We start from the raw sequence: 15,604 nt of genomic DNA on the forward strand, positions 1-15,604 counted from the left end.
GTTTGATACAAAAGAGCAAATGATAAACAACAATTTAAAACAATAAACAATGGGAGGAAAAAATAGAAAAACTTAAAGCTTGCTGTGACACTGGTATTGGCACCCTTTGTTGTAAATCAGTATGGAAACACATTGTGACTCACCTGTGGTAAATCACAAATGAGAATCATCTGTGATAAATTGTCTGTGCCCATGTGACATGAATTAGCCAATGAATGATGACTTCCCTGTTTTAAAAAGCCATCTGTTATCCCCTGTTCCTTTGTCACAATGGTGAAGACAAAGGAGCTGTCTGAGGACATCAGAAGTGCGATAATTGGCAAACACAAGACCTCCAAAGGGTATAAGGCCATCTCCAAAGACCTTGGTGTCCCTGTTTCAACAGTGCGTAATGTTATTAAGAAGTTTGCCAAGCATGGAACTGTCAAGAACCTCCCTGGGCGTGGGGGGAAGAGAAAAATTGATGAGAGAAGTCTTCGAAAGTTGGTGCGAATGGTGGAAAAAACACCACGTCAAACATCCAAAGACCTGAAGGCCAACCTGGAACAGTCTGGAGTCATGGTTTCAACAAGTACCATACGCCGCACACTAAACCAAACAGGGCTTCATGGGCGAAGGCCAAGGAAGACATCACTGCTGAGGAAAAGACATAAAAAGGAACAACTAATCTTTGCCAAAGAGTACCTGGACAAACCACAATCCTTCTGGGAAAATGTTCTGTGGACAGATGAAACAAAAATAGAGCTTTTTGGCAATGCACACCCACAGTTTTTTTATAGACTACACAATGAAGCCTACAAGGAAAAGAACACCCTACCAACAGTTAAGCATGGTGGAGGATCCATAATGCTGTGGGGCTGCTTTGCTGCATCTGGTACTGGAGGCCTTGACCGTATCACAGGAATCATGAAATCAGAGAATTATCAAGAGATTTTAGAGCGAAATGTCCTACCCAGTGTAAGAAAACTTGGTTTGAGTCGAAGATCATGGGTCCTCCAGCAAGACAAAGACCCAAAGCACACATCCAAAAGCACGCAGGAATGGTTGAAAAGGAAAAAATGGACTGTCTTAAAATGGCCAGCCATGAGTCCTGATCTCAATCCGATTGAAAATCTTTGGTATGAGCTGAAATCTGCCATTGGGGAAAAGAAACCTGCAAACGTTCAAGAGCTTGAACAAGAGTGGGAGAAAATACCAGCTGAGAAGTGCAAGAAGCTTATAGAAGCGTATAAGAAACGTTTGGAGGCTGTCATCACTGCCAAAGGGTGTGCAACCAGATATTAAAGAGGGGTGCCATTATTGCTGCACATGCTGTTTTTTCTGTTTCTTCTTTGAAATTACAATATGTAAGTTGAAAAAACAATTTTCTTTGTTAAATTACTTTGGACCTCCGATTAAAAGATCCTGATGATATAAATTTGGTACATTTCCATTTATTTCTGACGATACTGTAGAGGTTATGCAAAAAATTAAGGGGTGCCAATAATGGTGAGCAGGACTGTACCTGTTAACATGAACAGCTAGTGTTAATATTGTCAGCCAATTACACTGTGCGTTGTACATGTTGCAAATGCACCTACTGTGCATGGCGAATGGTGTCTGTCTCAGATTGTGTGTGTGATGTATTGTTTTACAGCAGTACATTAAACACAGCAGCAACTGTCACTGATTCTGGTGAAACTGAATCATATCTTATGGAGAAATGTTTTTCTTGTCCTCCCACTGATGGCTTCTGGCTGCTCTGCCTCATCTCTGTGATTCACAGAGATTCCTGAAAGCAACTTGTAACTGCTGAATACTGAAGCTGCAAGTTAGCTTTGCTAGCTGACTGTGCTCGGAGCAGCTCCAGGTAGAGTTGGTGTTTACAGCGCTATCACAGGAGTTTCGGACCACCGGAGGAGGAGGTGGTTTTCAGGTCCGGGGCTGGACTTGCTGACTTGCTAATTTAGATTTCTTATGTTGTTGAACTTGCTTGATGTTTGCCTGTGTCAGAAAAGTTGTCAACTTGCTAGTTTTTGATGGGAGTGTACCTATGTTCCCCGGGTCCATAGGACCTTTTTTCTAAGAAAGGGTCCTAACTAACTAACCCTAACCCTAACCCTTTTGGGGGAAAGCGGGGAACATAGGACCCTTTTTCTAAAAAAGGGTCCTATGTTCCCCCCAACATAGGACCCAGGGAACATAGGGATGATCCCGTTTTGGATCATAGCTTGCCTTACTGTTCTGAGTTGCAATACTTGAGCATTCATGTCAAACGTTACTTCAAGACACACTCTAAGTTGTCTGGAAGTGCCGAGTTTTGTTTGTAGTTAGCACCTAATGTTAGCTTATTTTTACAAGAGTTGCGTTGCTTGCATGAATTTCTACATAATGCTGCTTTAAATCTCTTCAGTGACCACAGTAAGGATGATGGTCAAGTGTACGATTCTGAACCCCTTAAACCCCACAACTAAGAGGTAGGAGGTCTTTACAAACTGAAGCTGTGCAGCTGCACATTGTTAAAACACATAAAACATGTATTTTAAATTCGAGTGGAGAGCCAGAGGCTGAATTAAAATGATGCACAGCACAGCGAGAGTATTTTATTTGATTGGGATATGATATTTTTTCTTACCTTTAAGCTCCTGCAGAGGGGAAAAACTGCAAAAACCGTCTACAAAATTGATTTAGTTAGTTGAACTGAAGAATTTTCTCCTGTTCCTTGTGCTTTCATTTTTCAGCAGGCAGCCAAAATGTTCTTAGTCCAACATTCTGCTCAACTGCTCATTAGACCGATGCCTGACATTTAATGTATAGTTAACCCACATAGACAAGCTAACGGGAGTGACTTTAAAAACTAATGCAGAGCGTACCACTGTCAGCCTGCGTGGGAACAGTTTTATCCCGTGTTTAAACGTGTTTACAGCTTTAAAGCTCTTCTTAGACTGTTTAATACTTTAAAATCAGTCTGTTGCCACACAGGCAGCTGATAAACCAGCTGCTGATGCTACGAGTCATGTCGAGGGCTGGGTTAATGCTTGCTAGCAAGTTAGCTGCTCATGCTAAAATTAACCTCCTCCACAGCTGGCTCCCATTAGCCTGCAACGACACTGAGAGCCTGTACTTCTACTCTTTCTCTCTCTCTCTCTCTCTCTCTCTCTCTCTCACATACATACACACACACACACACACACACACACACACACACACACACACACACACACACACACACACACACACACACATTGTATTCAGTCGCCAAGTTTAACCTGGCTGTGCTACCCTTTTGGTTTGGCACCATCTGTGTTTGGAAATGAAGGCGGGAGAGAGGGAGGAACAGAGGGGGAGAGCGGATGGAGGGAGGACAGGAGCGAGTGAAGGAGGGAAGGTTGAAAGGGGGGAGTAGGGGATGTAGGCAAAAAACATAAGGAATGGAGAGAGGGAAGGGAGAAGAAGGGAGTGATGGAGGAGTGGTGTGGATGTTCATATAAAATGCCACAAGAAAAACAAACACAGGAAAAAGAAGGGAAGCTGGAAGAAAGAAATATGGAGGGGAAAGTAATAAAAATAAAGAAAGAGGGGCAAAAACCGTAACTTGGTACCTCAGTCTGAATCACAGCTCATGGATACTGTCTCATCCTGACATTCTATTCGAACACTTTCAGGTTCTACAGAACATTTTAGAAGCAAATGATAAAAAATATTGCCCCAGACGTGTGTGTGTGTGTGTGTGTGTGTGTGTTTTTGTTGTTTAGTTGTGACAGTAATTAAGAGAAGAAGCTGCAACGTACGCAAGATCTCTGCCCTGGCCTGACAGTTGTATTCTACAGGGAGGTCCGGCAAGAATCCGAACGCGGCGTGTGTGCGTGTGGTTTTCTTTGTGTGTGAAATGAAAGCTGGTTTCGTGGTAGAGCAACACAGCAGAAAATGTACACTCAGTACACAATTAAAGGCTCTGCATTGGAACAACTGAGTGGAGTTGTCCACTTTCTTTGAAACAATACCTTTTCTTTCATGTTTCACTCAGGAAACCACAGTCTGCGCTTACATGTCCTTTTTTATACAAGTGGAATATAAATGAATATTACATTAAAGTAAAGACTGAAACCTTCCACTTGTGACTTCTGTTGGAGCTGCATGAAAAGAGCATTTCAGTGATGTGGCGTGACTTATTGTGAGTCACTATGCTCGCAAATCATGACTTAGGTTTCTCAGTTTTGAAGACGAATATGTACGAACAGAGCAGACTGTCAGCAGGTTCATCTGGATCCTCAGATGTGAGTGTGTGTGTGTGTTTGGTGTGCGTGCGTTTGAGTGTGTGAATGCTCTGCTTCAGTTCTACAGAACTGCTGTGAACCTGCTTTACGTTGACGATTCCTAGCCTCATTAAAACTTCATAGATCTGTGAGCACCGCTGAGGTGACAAAGGAGAAGGTATCGCCTTACACACACACACACACACGCACACACACGCACACACACAACCACAAACTCTGTTGTGTGTTCCTGCCATACACACACATACCGTATCTTTCTCTCTTTGTCTGGCACACACGCCACATCACAAAGTCTTCTGCAAAATGCCCGACGCTCGTCAACACAAGTACACACACACACACACACACACACGCACACACACACACACACTGTTCCCAACCATCAGGGCACTTGTGTTAAATAATTAACAGTGTGAGATTAGTCCGTCAGCCTTGGGGCATGGAGATCCATCGATTCCCCAGGATGCATTTTTAATGAGCCGCCAGCCGGCATTCATTTCAGCTAGCCAGTGTCCGTGGAGGGCCTTCTGACACACACACACACACACACACACACACACACACACACACACACACACACACACACTCACACACACACACACACACACACACACACACACACACACACACACACACACACACACACACCGTCCACACAGTCCAGGCTTAGCGCCAGGGGAGACAATTAACATACACATAAACACAACAGCAGCACTGTACAGTAGAGTGGATATCACCTTGACGACAGCAGCAAACTAACATCTCCTGTGCTCTTTAACTAGTTTAACTTTGATCTTGATCAAGCAGCAGCACTAGTGACAAGTGTCAAGGTTTAACTACGTATCAGATGTCACCAATTACAGCCTAAATATCTAGAAAAACACCTTTGGGTGGATAAAACTCAACAGTTGCGTTCATAAATTCACATGAAGTCTTTTTTAGTTTGTGTGCGTGTCTGGCCCGTCATTTTCATTTCATAAAGTAAAAGAGGAACAGAAAGCAAAAAAGCAGCGAGAGATTCATGTGTTTCTCCAAAAGCTATTTTTTTTAAGAGTTTCACATCATCATATGTGAAAACAAAGTTGGATGAATCAGGTGAAGTCATGTGAAAGTGTGAGAGAAAAGGGGGGGGGGAATTTCCCCCTCAAAACAAAAAAGATTGGTCCCCCCCCCACCATCTGCCTCACAGTGGTTTGGTCCACTGCCAATCAACCTGCACCTCACACACCTGTCTCTGTCTCAGCATGGTGCTGGCGGACCATAGTAAGTAGATATTTTGCAAAAGTTAACTTTAAACAAAGGTGCTATTTTTCTCTTGTCACACAGTTTTAGGTTAAAGCCCAAAAAACGCTTGGTGTGGGTTAGAAAAACACAGTGTTTTGGCTTAAACTCCCTGCTTCAGTCACCACAAGCACCGCAGTAGATGTCCTGAGGTCTCAGTAAAAACACCTGGTTCTGTCGCGACAAACAGGGCTAGAAAATTTCCCAGGTTGTCCTTTCAGGGGTGTCCCCTTCAACAACTGCTCTTGAGAATGTTTTCTGTTTATTGTTCCCCCCAACAGTGAAGTGAAATATCCACCCCAATCATTTTGAGAATCTCTTTTCACTGCTGCCAGTCTCGGTGCGACAGCTCAGACCATATGACCTTTACAACAGAGAAAGTGTGTGTGTGTGTGTGTGTGTGTGCCGGTTTGAGAAAGTGGGCGGATGTCTCACACTTGACCTACCTTTCCTGTCTCTCTTTCGAAGTCGACATACTCTCTTGTGGGAACCTGCCTCTGATCTCCGTGCAGGTTGGCTGGAAAGAACTGGAGAGAGAGGTTGGTACCTGTAGCTACAAAGGCCTGGAGACAGAAGCACAGAGAGAGGATATAAAGTTAGTAAAGACCAGCATAAAGCAAACATTAAAATGATGCATTGGCAAGCAACTGTACATGCAACAGACAAGTCCAACATTTACTATAATTTTTGTTCTTTTTTGGTCTCCTGTCTTTTGAGGTGCTTCACCTGCACTTGTGTATTTCGGCTCTTGCTGAGACAGTTGCAGCTCACAGTTTAATACAGTAGTATTGTTGTTGATGAGAGCTGTGAGACTCAGATATAGTCTATGTACAGTTGGTAGGGCCAGGTGATATGGAACTAAAAATAATGTTGCAGCAGTTTTAGATACATGATACATGTCTTGATATTTTGAAATCTCTTCACAAGCACTCCATAAATGCTAGGACTGGGTGATTTCAATACCTCAATATCAGCATTCTGAGAGTATTGTAGGGATGACTAATGGTACTTTCACAAAATATTAACACAAAGAGATTTTTGATAGATAATCATCAGGAAAGGGGAATGAAATGCAGCCTTTAAAATCATGAAAATGCAACACTTATGCCACACTCCGATATATTGAAACCCAAATCTAAGATAAAATATAGTCTTATATCACGATGAGGAGTAATATCGATATATTCCCCAGTCGTCACAGTTGAAGACTGAACAGTGAACGCAAAGAGGTGAAATGCGAGGTATGAAGCCGGAGAATAGGGTGTGATTTATTGGAATCAGCACTACAAATGAGCCTCCCACATTACATTTTATACATGGTAAAACTACACTCCGTGTCAAAGTCAGTTATACTATTATGGGGAATAATAAGCAGCCTGTAGAAACAGCTGGATTATGTCTTCTCTGGTTCTGGGGGAGGTTTGACAAGTCTGAGAAAATCACTCAAGAGATATCACCCACTTGACTTAAGCCAAGGGAGTAATCATTTAAAGGCAGCAATAAGAGAACGTGTTATAATCTGAAGGCGTGGAGTCTGGAAGACATAAGAGTTTAGCAGGCGGACGGATCTGAACAAGGATGACTTGGGTTAAGTGTATCAATGAGCATCAATTTAACCATACTTTATATAATTATTTTCATTATTCATTAATCTGCCGATTATTTTGATGATTAAACTCCAGGAAAAAGTGAAAAATGTGGTGTCTGTCAGCCTATTGTGACAGTTCATAATGAACCAACAGTCAAAAATGCAGCAAATCCTCATAATTGAAAGGCTGTAATTTCTATGTTATTTACTCAAAATGATTTATCGATAACTAATCATTGCAGCTGTGATTCCTTTCTTATTCCGTCTCTCACAAGTCCAACAAAGTCATAAAAGTACAATGTGGAGTGCTCCTTTAATATTAAAACTTTAACTCACACACAGATTTATATAAAAGAATAAGACTTTGAATGATTGATTCTACATACATGCAGTTATCACAGATTAATTGCGATGTTTCCAGATGGTTTGTGCATTAGCTGAACAGCAGAATGCTTGAGTAGGTTTAAATGTCTGATTTAGGTCTGAAGCCTTAAAGAGTTAAAGTTTGACAGACAGAGTTCTTCTTTGTCTCTGTCGCTTTCTCTCTGTTTCTTTTTAGTCTAACCGCTCCCCCCCCCCCCCCCCCCCCCCACACACGCTCTTACACACACACACACACACACATAATCACATCATACTGTAGCTTTCCTCGTTTTTGATTTCTGTAAAATGGCTTCTTGCTCTAATGGCAGACATTCCTTTTTCAATAGGCCCACACACGCACGGCCCACTCACTCACACTCTCTCTCTCTCTCACACACACACACACACACACACACACACACACACACACACACACGCATATAGAAACACAAATAAAATGAAAATCAATAGAATGCATTTCTCTGTTGCAGTCAGAAAGCAATGAATTAGAGAGAGGCAGAAAATCAAGTTAGAAAATGTCTGTTTTTTATGTGTAACTCTGTGTGTGTGTGTGTCTATTGTCTTTGTGTGTGTGTGTGATGAGTTGTGTTTGCTGAGACAGATCAATACTAAGGGCATTAGGGCTGCGACTGAGCTGGAAGCATATGAATTATGCACCCTGTCAAATCTGCCCCTCATCAGAGAGCAAGAGAACGAGAGAGCTGACTGAAAGAGGAGAAGGAGAGAACAACAGTGAGTGGAAGAGAGGGAAATAAAGGGGGGGAAAGCAGAAAATTACTAAGTGTGTACACAGACACACAAAGAGAAAAAACGTCTCTCATACACACACACACATATATACACACGCTCTCGCAGAAACGAGAGCTCAAAGAACACCCGAGTCATCATTTCTGCTGTATTTGAAGTATTGGATTACAACCATCTGATACTCATTTGCTGCCTACTACCGCGGGAGAAAAAAAAAAGAGGGAAGGAGAGGCAGAGAGAGGAGAGAGATGGAGGGAAACTGAGAGACAAAGGAGGAAAAAGAAAAAGAGAGGGAAGCACAGAGAAACGGAGGAAATGAGGAAGAGGAGGCGAAATGAAGGGGAACGGGACAGCAGGCGCAAAGACAGGGTTATAAATGTAAAGACAGTTGGACAAGAGAGAAAGATAGAGAGAAAAGAAAAAGGAAGTGAGGTGAGGAAGAATGAAGACAAAGAAGAAGAGAGCAAAGTAAATAAAATAAAAGGAAGTGAACTGACAGAGAGAGAGAGCGAGAGAGATGGGAGGGAGAGCAGTGCAGCATGAAAATCAATAGTAGTTGAGAAAGCGACTCCTCTCTAATGAGCTGAGCCGAAGATAATTTACTTTGAATTATTGTCCCATTTATTAGATCAATCCTGAACAACTTAGAGTCATCCTGCGTTCTGTGTGTGACATTGCATCCCTGGAAATACACCGCCACATTTTTACGTTAAACGTTTCAAACGTTATTATAAGTTAAAATTAGAAGTTTGTACGTGTTATGTATGTTTTTTTCTTATTTGTTAAATATGTACATATCATTATCTCCATTAAATACTTACATCTATCTACCTATCTACATAATATACATAATGTACTGTATAAAGGGATAAATGGTCATTTTATTTTTTACCCTTAAAAATAAACTATTTGAACTATGACAAGAAAAATAACCTACTTTGATGGCATTTCTATGAGCAGTTTGAAAATATTAACTGACAGTAATACTGTACGTATATAATATTAAAGGTTTGTCTTTTATTTTCTGACATAAATTCATCTACTTAACCAGCTTTATTGGCAAGAAAGATGTTATAAACTGACTTCTTAACTGCTCTAAATGAACACTACGTTCAATACATTTTATAATTCTTAGAAACCTTTTATTACAGTCAGTCTGGAATAAGGTAAAAAAAAAATTAGACAATAGAAAGCATTGTTTGACGAGATTTTTTTTCAAAAGATCCCCTCAATATACATTATAAAAAAATATTTAAAAAATCAACCTGTTTGATATGATCTTTCCACAAAAAACATATAAATTACCCTGCTGAATAATAATAATAAAAAAATTACATTACCTTGTCAACATCATTCACTTTAAAGGTATAATTACTATATCACCCTTGTGTAAGTTAAAATTTGGGCCCTGATTGAATTACAAACTAGTTGAGATGTCACTACGTACACGTCTTAAAAACTCAGATTTCAGTTAAGTAAAGAAAAACTTTCCCTCTCTAACAACTGAATGTGAAAACAGCCGTCTGGTGTCAAAGTCTGCACAAACATCATCCTGCACAGTGACGCTCAAACACATTTTTGAGTGAAGTGGGATTTAAAAAATGAGATATCTTGTCTATAAAAAAGTGGTCCTTGACAGCACGTTCGAGTCTCATTGTGTCGGATCGTTGTTCACACTGACCATGAAAATAGCAGGAGGTCTTTAGCGGCGTCTGGCCCAAAAGATAAATAAGCGGCATGATGTCACACCTGCCATCAAACCATTAAAACCGTGGCCATCAATTCTCACTGCAGAAGAGGCTTATAAATACAGTGAGGACAGACAGACGGATAGACAGACAGACAGACGCATCATGTCCCACTAAAAGATTGTAAAACTAGATGTACCCCCTCACACACCCCTCTCCACCCCCCCACCCGTCCGCCACGATGACAGCATGTTTGTGAAAAATACCTCGAGGATGACTAAGGCAGCAGAAGTTGCCCTGTGTTTGTGTGTGTTTGTGCCAACAGACTAAAGGCTTTTCACTTGGCTTCACCTTTTGTTGAGGACATCATCTAATAGGAAGTTTGAAACAGACTCGACACTGTAAGCGTGCAGTAATAACATGATACGAACATGAATGTGTTTGTGCTCGATTTAAAGTTGTGAACAGCTCATCACAGCCGCTGCACAACAGGGTTTTGAAAGAAAACAAAAAAGGTCACAAGGTTCATTCACACTTGTGGAGAAAATAGTGACACATGCAGACGTGTCGAGTTCACGAAGGACATTCATCTCCCAACTGTTACTTTGCAGATTAAGATTTTAAAAACCTAGAATAAGCACGTATTATTATTATCACAGATATATTGGTATCGGCGTATATGGTGTCCGATATGTGCTGATATGAAAACTTCTTTTTAGAGATTATAATTCAGAAAATGATGCCTGGGGTAATTTAAAATGATTAAATTCCCGGTAAAGTTTAGTGTTTCAGTGCACTGACGTTATTTTTACTTTTACCTGTAAAATATCCTGTCTCTGTTACATATCTTATCGTTATACATGTTTGTATATTGGTGATATATGAATATTAAAATTAGGTCTGGCTCAAATGCATTGATATACAGTCAATTGAACCAATGTATAAACAACATTAAAATATTCGTAATAAACCAGTAATATAAGATATAATAATGCTCTTTAGACCATTTTGCAAACATAATGGATCATTTTACTTTTATACTATGTTGTTTTGGGGAAAAAAAATCAGAAACTCAAAGTTTTAATATTTATAATATTAATGAGTTATTGACACAAGCTCAGAAATATGTATTTGTTCCATAACTGAATGAACAAGCTGTTCTCAGAGGAAAATAAGGTCCAGGGCACTGTTTGAAGCTAGAAAGGTGGCAGGGTCCGCCACATATAAACGAAGTAAGACAGTATAAGTTGATTTGTCCTTTAAGGTCAGTTTGTTGATTCAGTTTATTCAGTCATGAAAACAAAGAGAGTTTGTTTATTTAGTTTGTTTAGACAGAAAAAAAACAATCAATGAAAATGTTTCTCTTCTGATTAAAATATCTTCCCCAAAACTACTTAGTGCACCTGTAAGTACATTTTGCTGATAATAATTCAAATTAGGACAAAACTCAGGACTGTTCTTCATTTTAATGCACTATATTCTAGACTGAGGTGTTGTGACACGCTGGTCGTTTCATTAGACAAAAGAGTTCAGTAAGAGTTCACGTTCTTCTCATCTGATCAGATGCATTTGAAGAAGTGGCTGGAGACGAGTGTGGTTTGGAAATGGAGCGAGACAGATTCAGCACGCTGGCCCTCTTCTACTGTGACACTGTTGCCACAAACTATCTCCTCCTGCAGTGATTACCCACCGGCTGCTCCTCCGTAAATGAAAATGAGGAGAAACACCTTTCAGTGTAATACATCACAACACCACAACTAACGACAGAGCAGAGACTTGAATCAACACAAAACAGCTCCGGTCTAAACATGAATAGAGCTAATGATTATTACCTCAGCCAAGGAGATTATGTTTTCACCCGTGTCTGTTGGTTTGTTTGTTGGTTTGTCAACAGTATTACACACAAACTGCTGAACGGATTTACACAAAACTTGAATGGAGGATGTGTCTCAGCCCAGAATAGACCCCTTTAACTTTTGGTGTGGATCTGGACAAAGGGACGGATCTAGGAATGTTTTTCTCACTGTCTTTACCATCCAGAGACAGGACGTTTTTTTGGCATTTTCATTAATTTCTCAGGGAATAGTGTATGGATCTTGATGGGTAAAATCAGGCGTATTTGTGGCTCGTATCTTTGAGTTTGGAGAAAAGGGGACTATTGGGCCGTGGCAGAAGTTTGCGCTCTGCTGAGCGCCATTCTAGTTTTCCAATTATCGATTCTATCGATAGGCTATTTTCTTGATTACTGGTTTGTGCATAAATGTTGGATAAAAGTGAAAAGTGCCTGTCCCAAACCCTAAATATACTCTCAGATCAGACAGAGAACAGCAGCAAATCCTCAGAACTGAGAAGCTGAAACCAGAGACTGTTTGTCCTTTTGACAGATAAGTGATTAATCAGTTATCAAAATAGTGGCTGTAACACTGTCATTGAACTTCATACAGGTGTTTTTATTTTTCTGTTCTCTACATCTGCTTCATTCACTACATGTTTACTGTATATTCCAAAATTAAACATGACAGGTCATATTTACTTCAGGCGAGCAGTTTTAGGCCTCAAATTACAGGTCTAACTGTGTTTTTGTAACCGTAATGTGTCTGTGTGATAACATGTGTTAATGAGAGCCTCCGAGACAATGATGACTGCAGCTGGGTTAGAAAGTGAGGCAAAGTTAAGCCTGGTGGGTCTGCACGTCTGATAACATGTCTACTTCCTTGAACAGGGACACATCAAAACATCAGCTCACATACAGACACACACAGACACACACATTCTGCACAAAGTGAACTGATCTCAACAAGAACAAGAGTTCATTTGTCTCCTATCATGGAGACAACCTTGAGATTAATGTCAGTTTAGACTGTCAATGTTTCTCTTATGAGGCAAAGCTGAGTTTAAAGAGCAGTGTGTTGTTTCAATTTTACAAAACACACATCTCACATCCTCACAAACACACGCAGACATGCAGAAATAAGAGAATAAATGTCATTTTGCACTCACTATTTCTGACCGTCCGTCCCTGCAGGCGTTCTGGAAGCGAGCTTGTCTCTCCTCGTGGGGCCGGTCCCTGAAGCCAGTATATTTAATCTACCATGGAAAGAAAACACACAAATACAGTTTATATACTCACAATATACTGGAGTTTTTCGTTTATTTGATTTGCTATAGTAAACACACTGAACAGGGCTGTTTGACAGTGACTGGTGATGCTCATTGGCAGCAGTACGCTGTAATTTGAAGAGAAGCCACAGGAATTTTTGATTTAAAGCGAAGAGCACCACTCTTTATCTCTTTTCTTCATCATTTAAAAACAAAATCAATTCAAACAGTGATGGAATGATAAGCAAACATTATTTTTTTTAGATTAATTTGAGAATAAAATGAATAAACAAAAATATATAAGCAAAGAAGAAGAAAAAGAAGAAAAGTAAAAACAAAAAAAAAGAAACACTTTTTCTAATTTTCAGAAAGCCAGAGATCAGAGAAGTGAAACAACTTATTGTAAAGCACTTTTGTAGACCATCATTCTTCTGCTTTGGGGGATTTTCTCCAGCTGTAGATTTTCTCCCGCTGAACTTATTAAATTAAATGAATTAACCTGAATGAAACTCAAAGCACTTCAGCCCTTCCAGCATGCTTTCCTCCGCTAACGAGCCTCCCTCTCTTGTCTTTATTTCCGCCGTCTAACAGAGAGTCTCAGTGTGTGTGGCTCTCTCTCACTCACCTCACACTCCCTGCTCAACTTGCGGAAAAACTCCTCATTCTCGAACTTGCTCCTCTGGTCCGGGACTACCCGCGGCATCTTCTCCAGCTCTCTCCGGCCTCTTCACGGTCACTTTTAAGCCCCTTTTTTTCAAACACGATCCCGCAGAGGAAAAGTTGTGCGTCTAACCGTCCGTCCCTCACTCTGCCTCTCTTTCACTCACTTCTCTTCCGTGTCTGTCTCTTTCTCCCTCTCCCTCTCTCTCTCTCCCTCAGTGTGTGTGTGAATATGTGTGTGTGTGTGTTTCTTCTCTGTGTGGAGCAATGTGCTCTGTGATTATCACCGCTGCTCTTATGAAGATGATCTGCGCTCCGGCTCGCCTCTGGCTCCAAGTGGCTCTTATTAAGTGACCCAACGCGATAGATAAAGCTCAATTTGACCGTCTCTCTCTCTCTCTCTCTCTCTCTCTCTCTCTCTCTCTCTCTCTCTCTCTCTCTCTCTCTCCCACTCTCCCTCAGTGTCTCTCTACCTCTCTCTCTTGACGAGCGTGTGATCTCAAGCAAAGTGGCAACAAACGAGCGCTCCCTGTCTGTCTCCGGTCTACCTGCGACTTTTCAAGAGCTCCTCCCTCAGTAGCCCTGCCGGGTAATCACACATTCAACAGTTTAGGGGCACAATAATGCATAAAGCTCAAGGGATTATGTAAGTATAGCCTTTAATTTGGCGGCTTTAATTAAAGTCACGGTGGTGCCAGAGGAGGAAATAACCTTTTTGGCACATAGTCTAATTTACATTTTTATCCTTGTATCATCATCATCATCATCATCGTCATCATCATCAACAGTAGCAGCTGTTACAGCATGATTCAGCAGGACAAATAGGCGTACAATAAGTGTCGCAGTAGCCCATGAAAAGCGTGAATCTTATGGCCGGAACTTAAACAAACAGAAATGAAAATTCATTTGGAGCATGTGTCAAGCCATCAGCACCAATGATATGTTATAATTCATGTTTCCATCTGTTGTTCAAGCTTTTAATCTGTTTTTCTTCTTCTTTGTCACACTTTGAACAGCGCAACTGTCAAAAATCAAATTTACGACAATTCCGCAAGCACTTGAAAGCATCAGCAGTCTACTTCCTGGCTCCGTCGAGTCGCTCTTGTGACTGTACACCCAAAATACCGCCCCCCTCCTGCTCCCCCTCCTCCTCCTCAAACCCCCCCATTCACAATAATAATACTACTACACACGCTACTCGGGGCCGCCACCGCGCATGCGCGCAGACCGCAGAAACTTTATGGGATCCTTATGTGAGAGGTGGAGGAGGGAGCATAAAGAGAGGGGGCAGACAGACAGACAGTGTTTGTGTTTCACTGATAAACTAAATCCATCAGTAATCCTGAAATCCTCCAGAAATGTTGTTGAAGATTTGAGATGGGTGTACGTACACGAGGTTGTGTAGAAGCGATCACACATAGATGAGTGAGGTAAGCAATGTGTTTAGTCTGTTTTTCACCTAGCCTACTTAAAAAAGTGAATAAACTCTTGTCAGGCCTTGTGTGAAAAAATGAAAAAGACAGTGTCGTTCGAACGGTGACAGCTCTCTGAATGAGTTTTCCCACAGTGAACTCTGTTCCTGATTTAAATCAGTCAAGAACTCAGCAAGTCTTTTTATATGCCTCCTGACATTTTAGGGAATGTGGTCAGTTTAAAAGTTCGTCAAGTCCCTTTTTTATTTCACATAAAAATTTTTAAAAAAAATGTAAGTAGTCTTACGGCCTGGGGAATGAAGCTGCTCTGTAGTCTGGCAGCAGATACTTCTGTATCTTTTGCCAGACAGCAGCAGGGCGAACATACTGTGGCTGGGGTGGCTGTTGTCTTTTAGTATCCTTTGGACACAGATGTCACTGCTGCAGGGTAGATCGGTACCAGTGATGTACTGTTGGATTTAATCACCC

General features: G+C 41.0%; 1 protein-coding gene across 1 annotated transcript in view; it reads right to left on the minus strand.

The window, feature by feature from the left end:
- cbfb (core-binding factor subunit beta) overlaps positions 1 to 14,010 on the minus strand; it is a 37,820-nt gene extending 23,810 nt beyond the window's left edge. The window contains exons 1-3 of the mRNA XM_073472275.1: positions 13,669 to 14,010; positions 12,945 to 13,031; positions 5,984 to 6,100 (exon numbers count right to left, since the gene is read on the minus strand). Of these exons, the coding sequence (XP_073328376.1) occupies positions 5,984 to 6,100; positions 12,945 to 13,031; positions 13,669 to 13,746 (282 nt within the window). The 5' untranslated portion in view covers positions 13,747 to 14,010. The remainder of the gene's footprint in view (positions 1 to 5,983; positions 6,101 to 12,944; positions 13,032 to 13,668) is intronic.
- Between the last annotated feature and the right edge of the window lie 1,594 nt (positions 14,011 to 15,604).

The sequence above is a fragment of the Pagrus major genome, chromosome 8, assembly GCF_040436345.1.
Source record: "Pagrus major chromosome 8, Pma_NU_1.0".
Classification (NCBI taxonomy): Eukaryota; Metazoa; Chordata; class Actinopteri; order Spariformes; family Sparidae; genus Pagrus; species Pagrus major.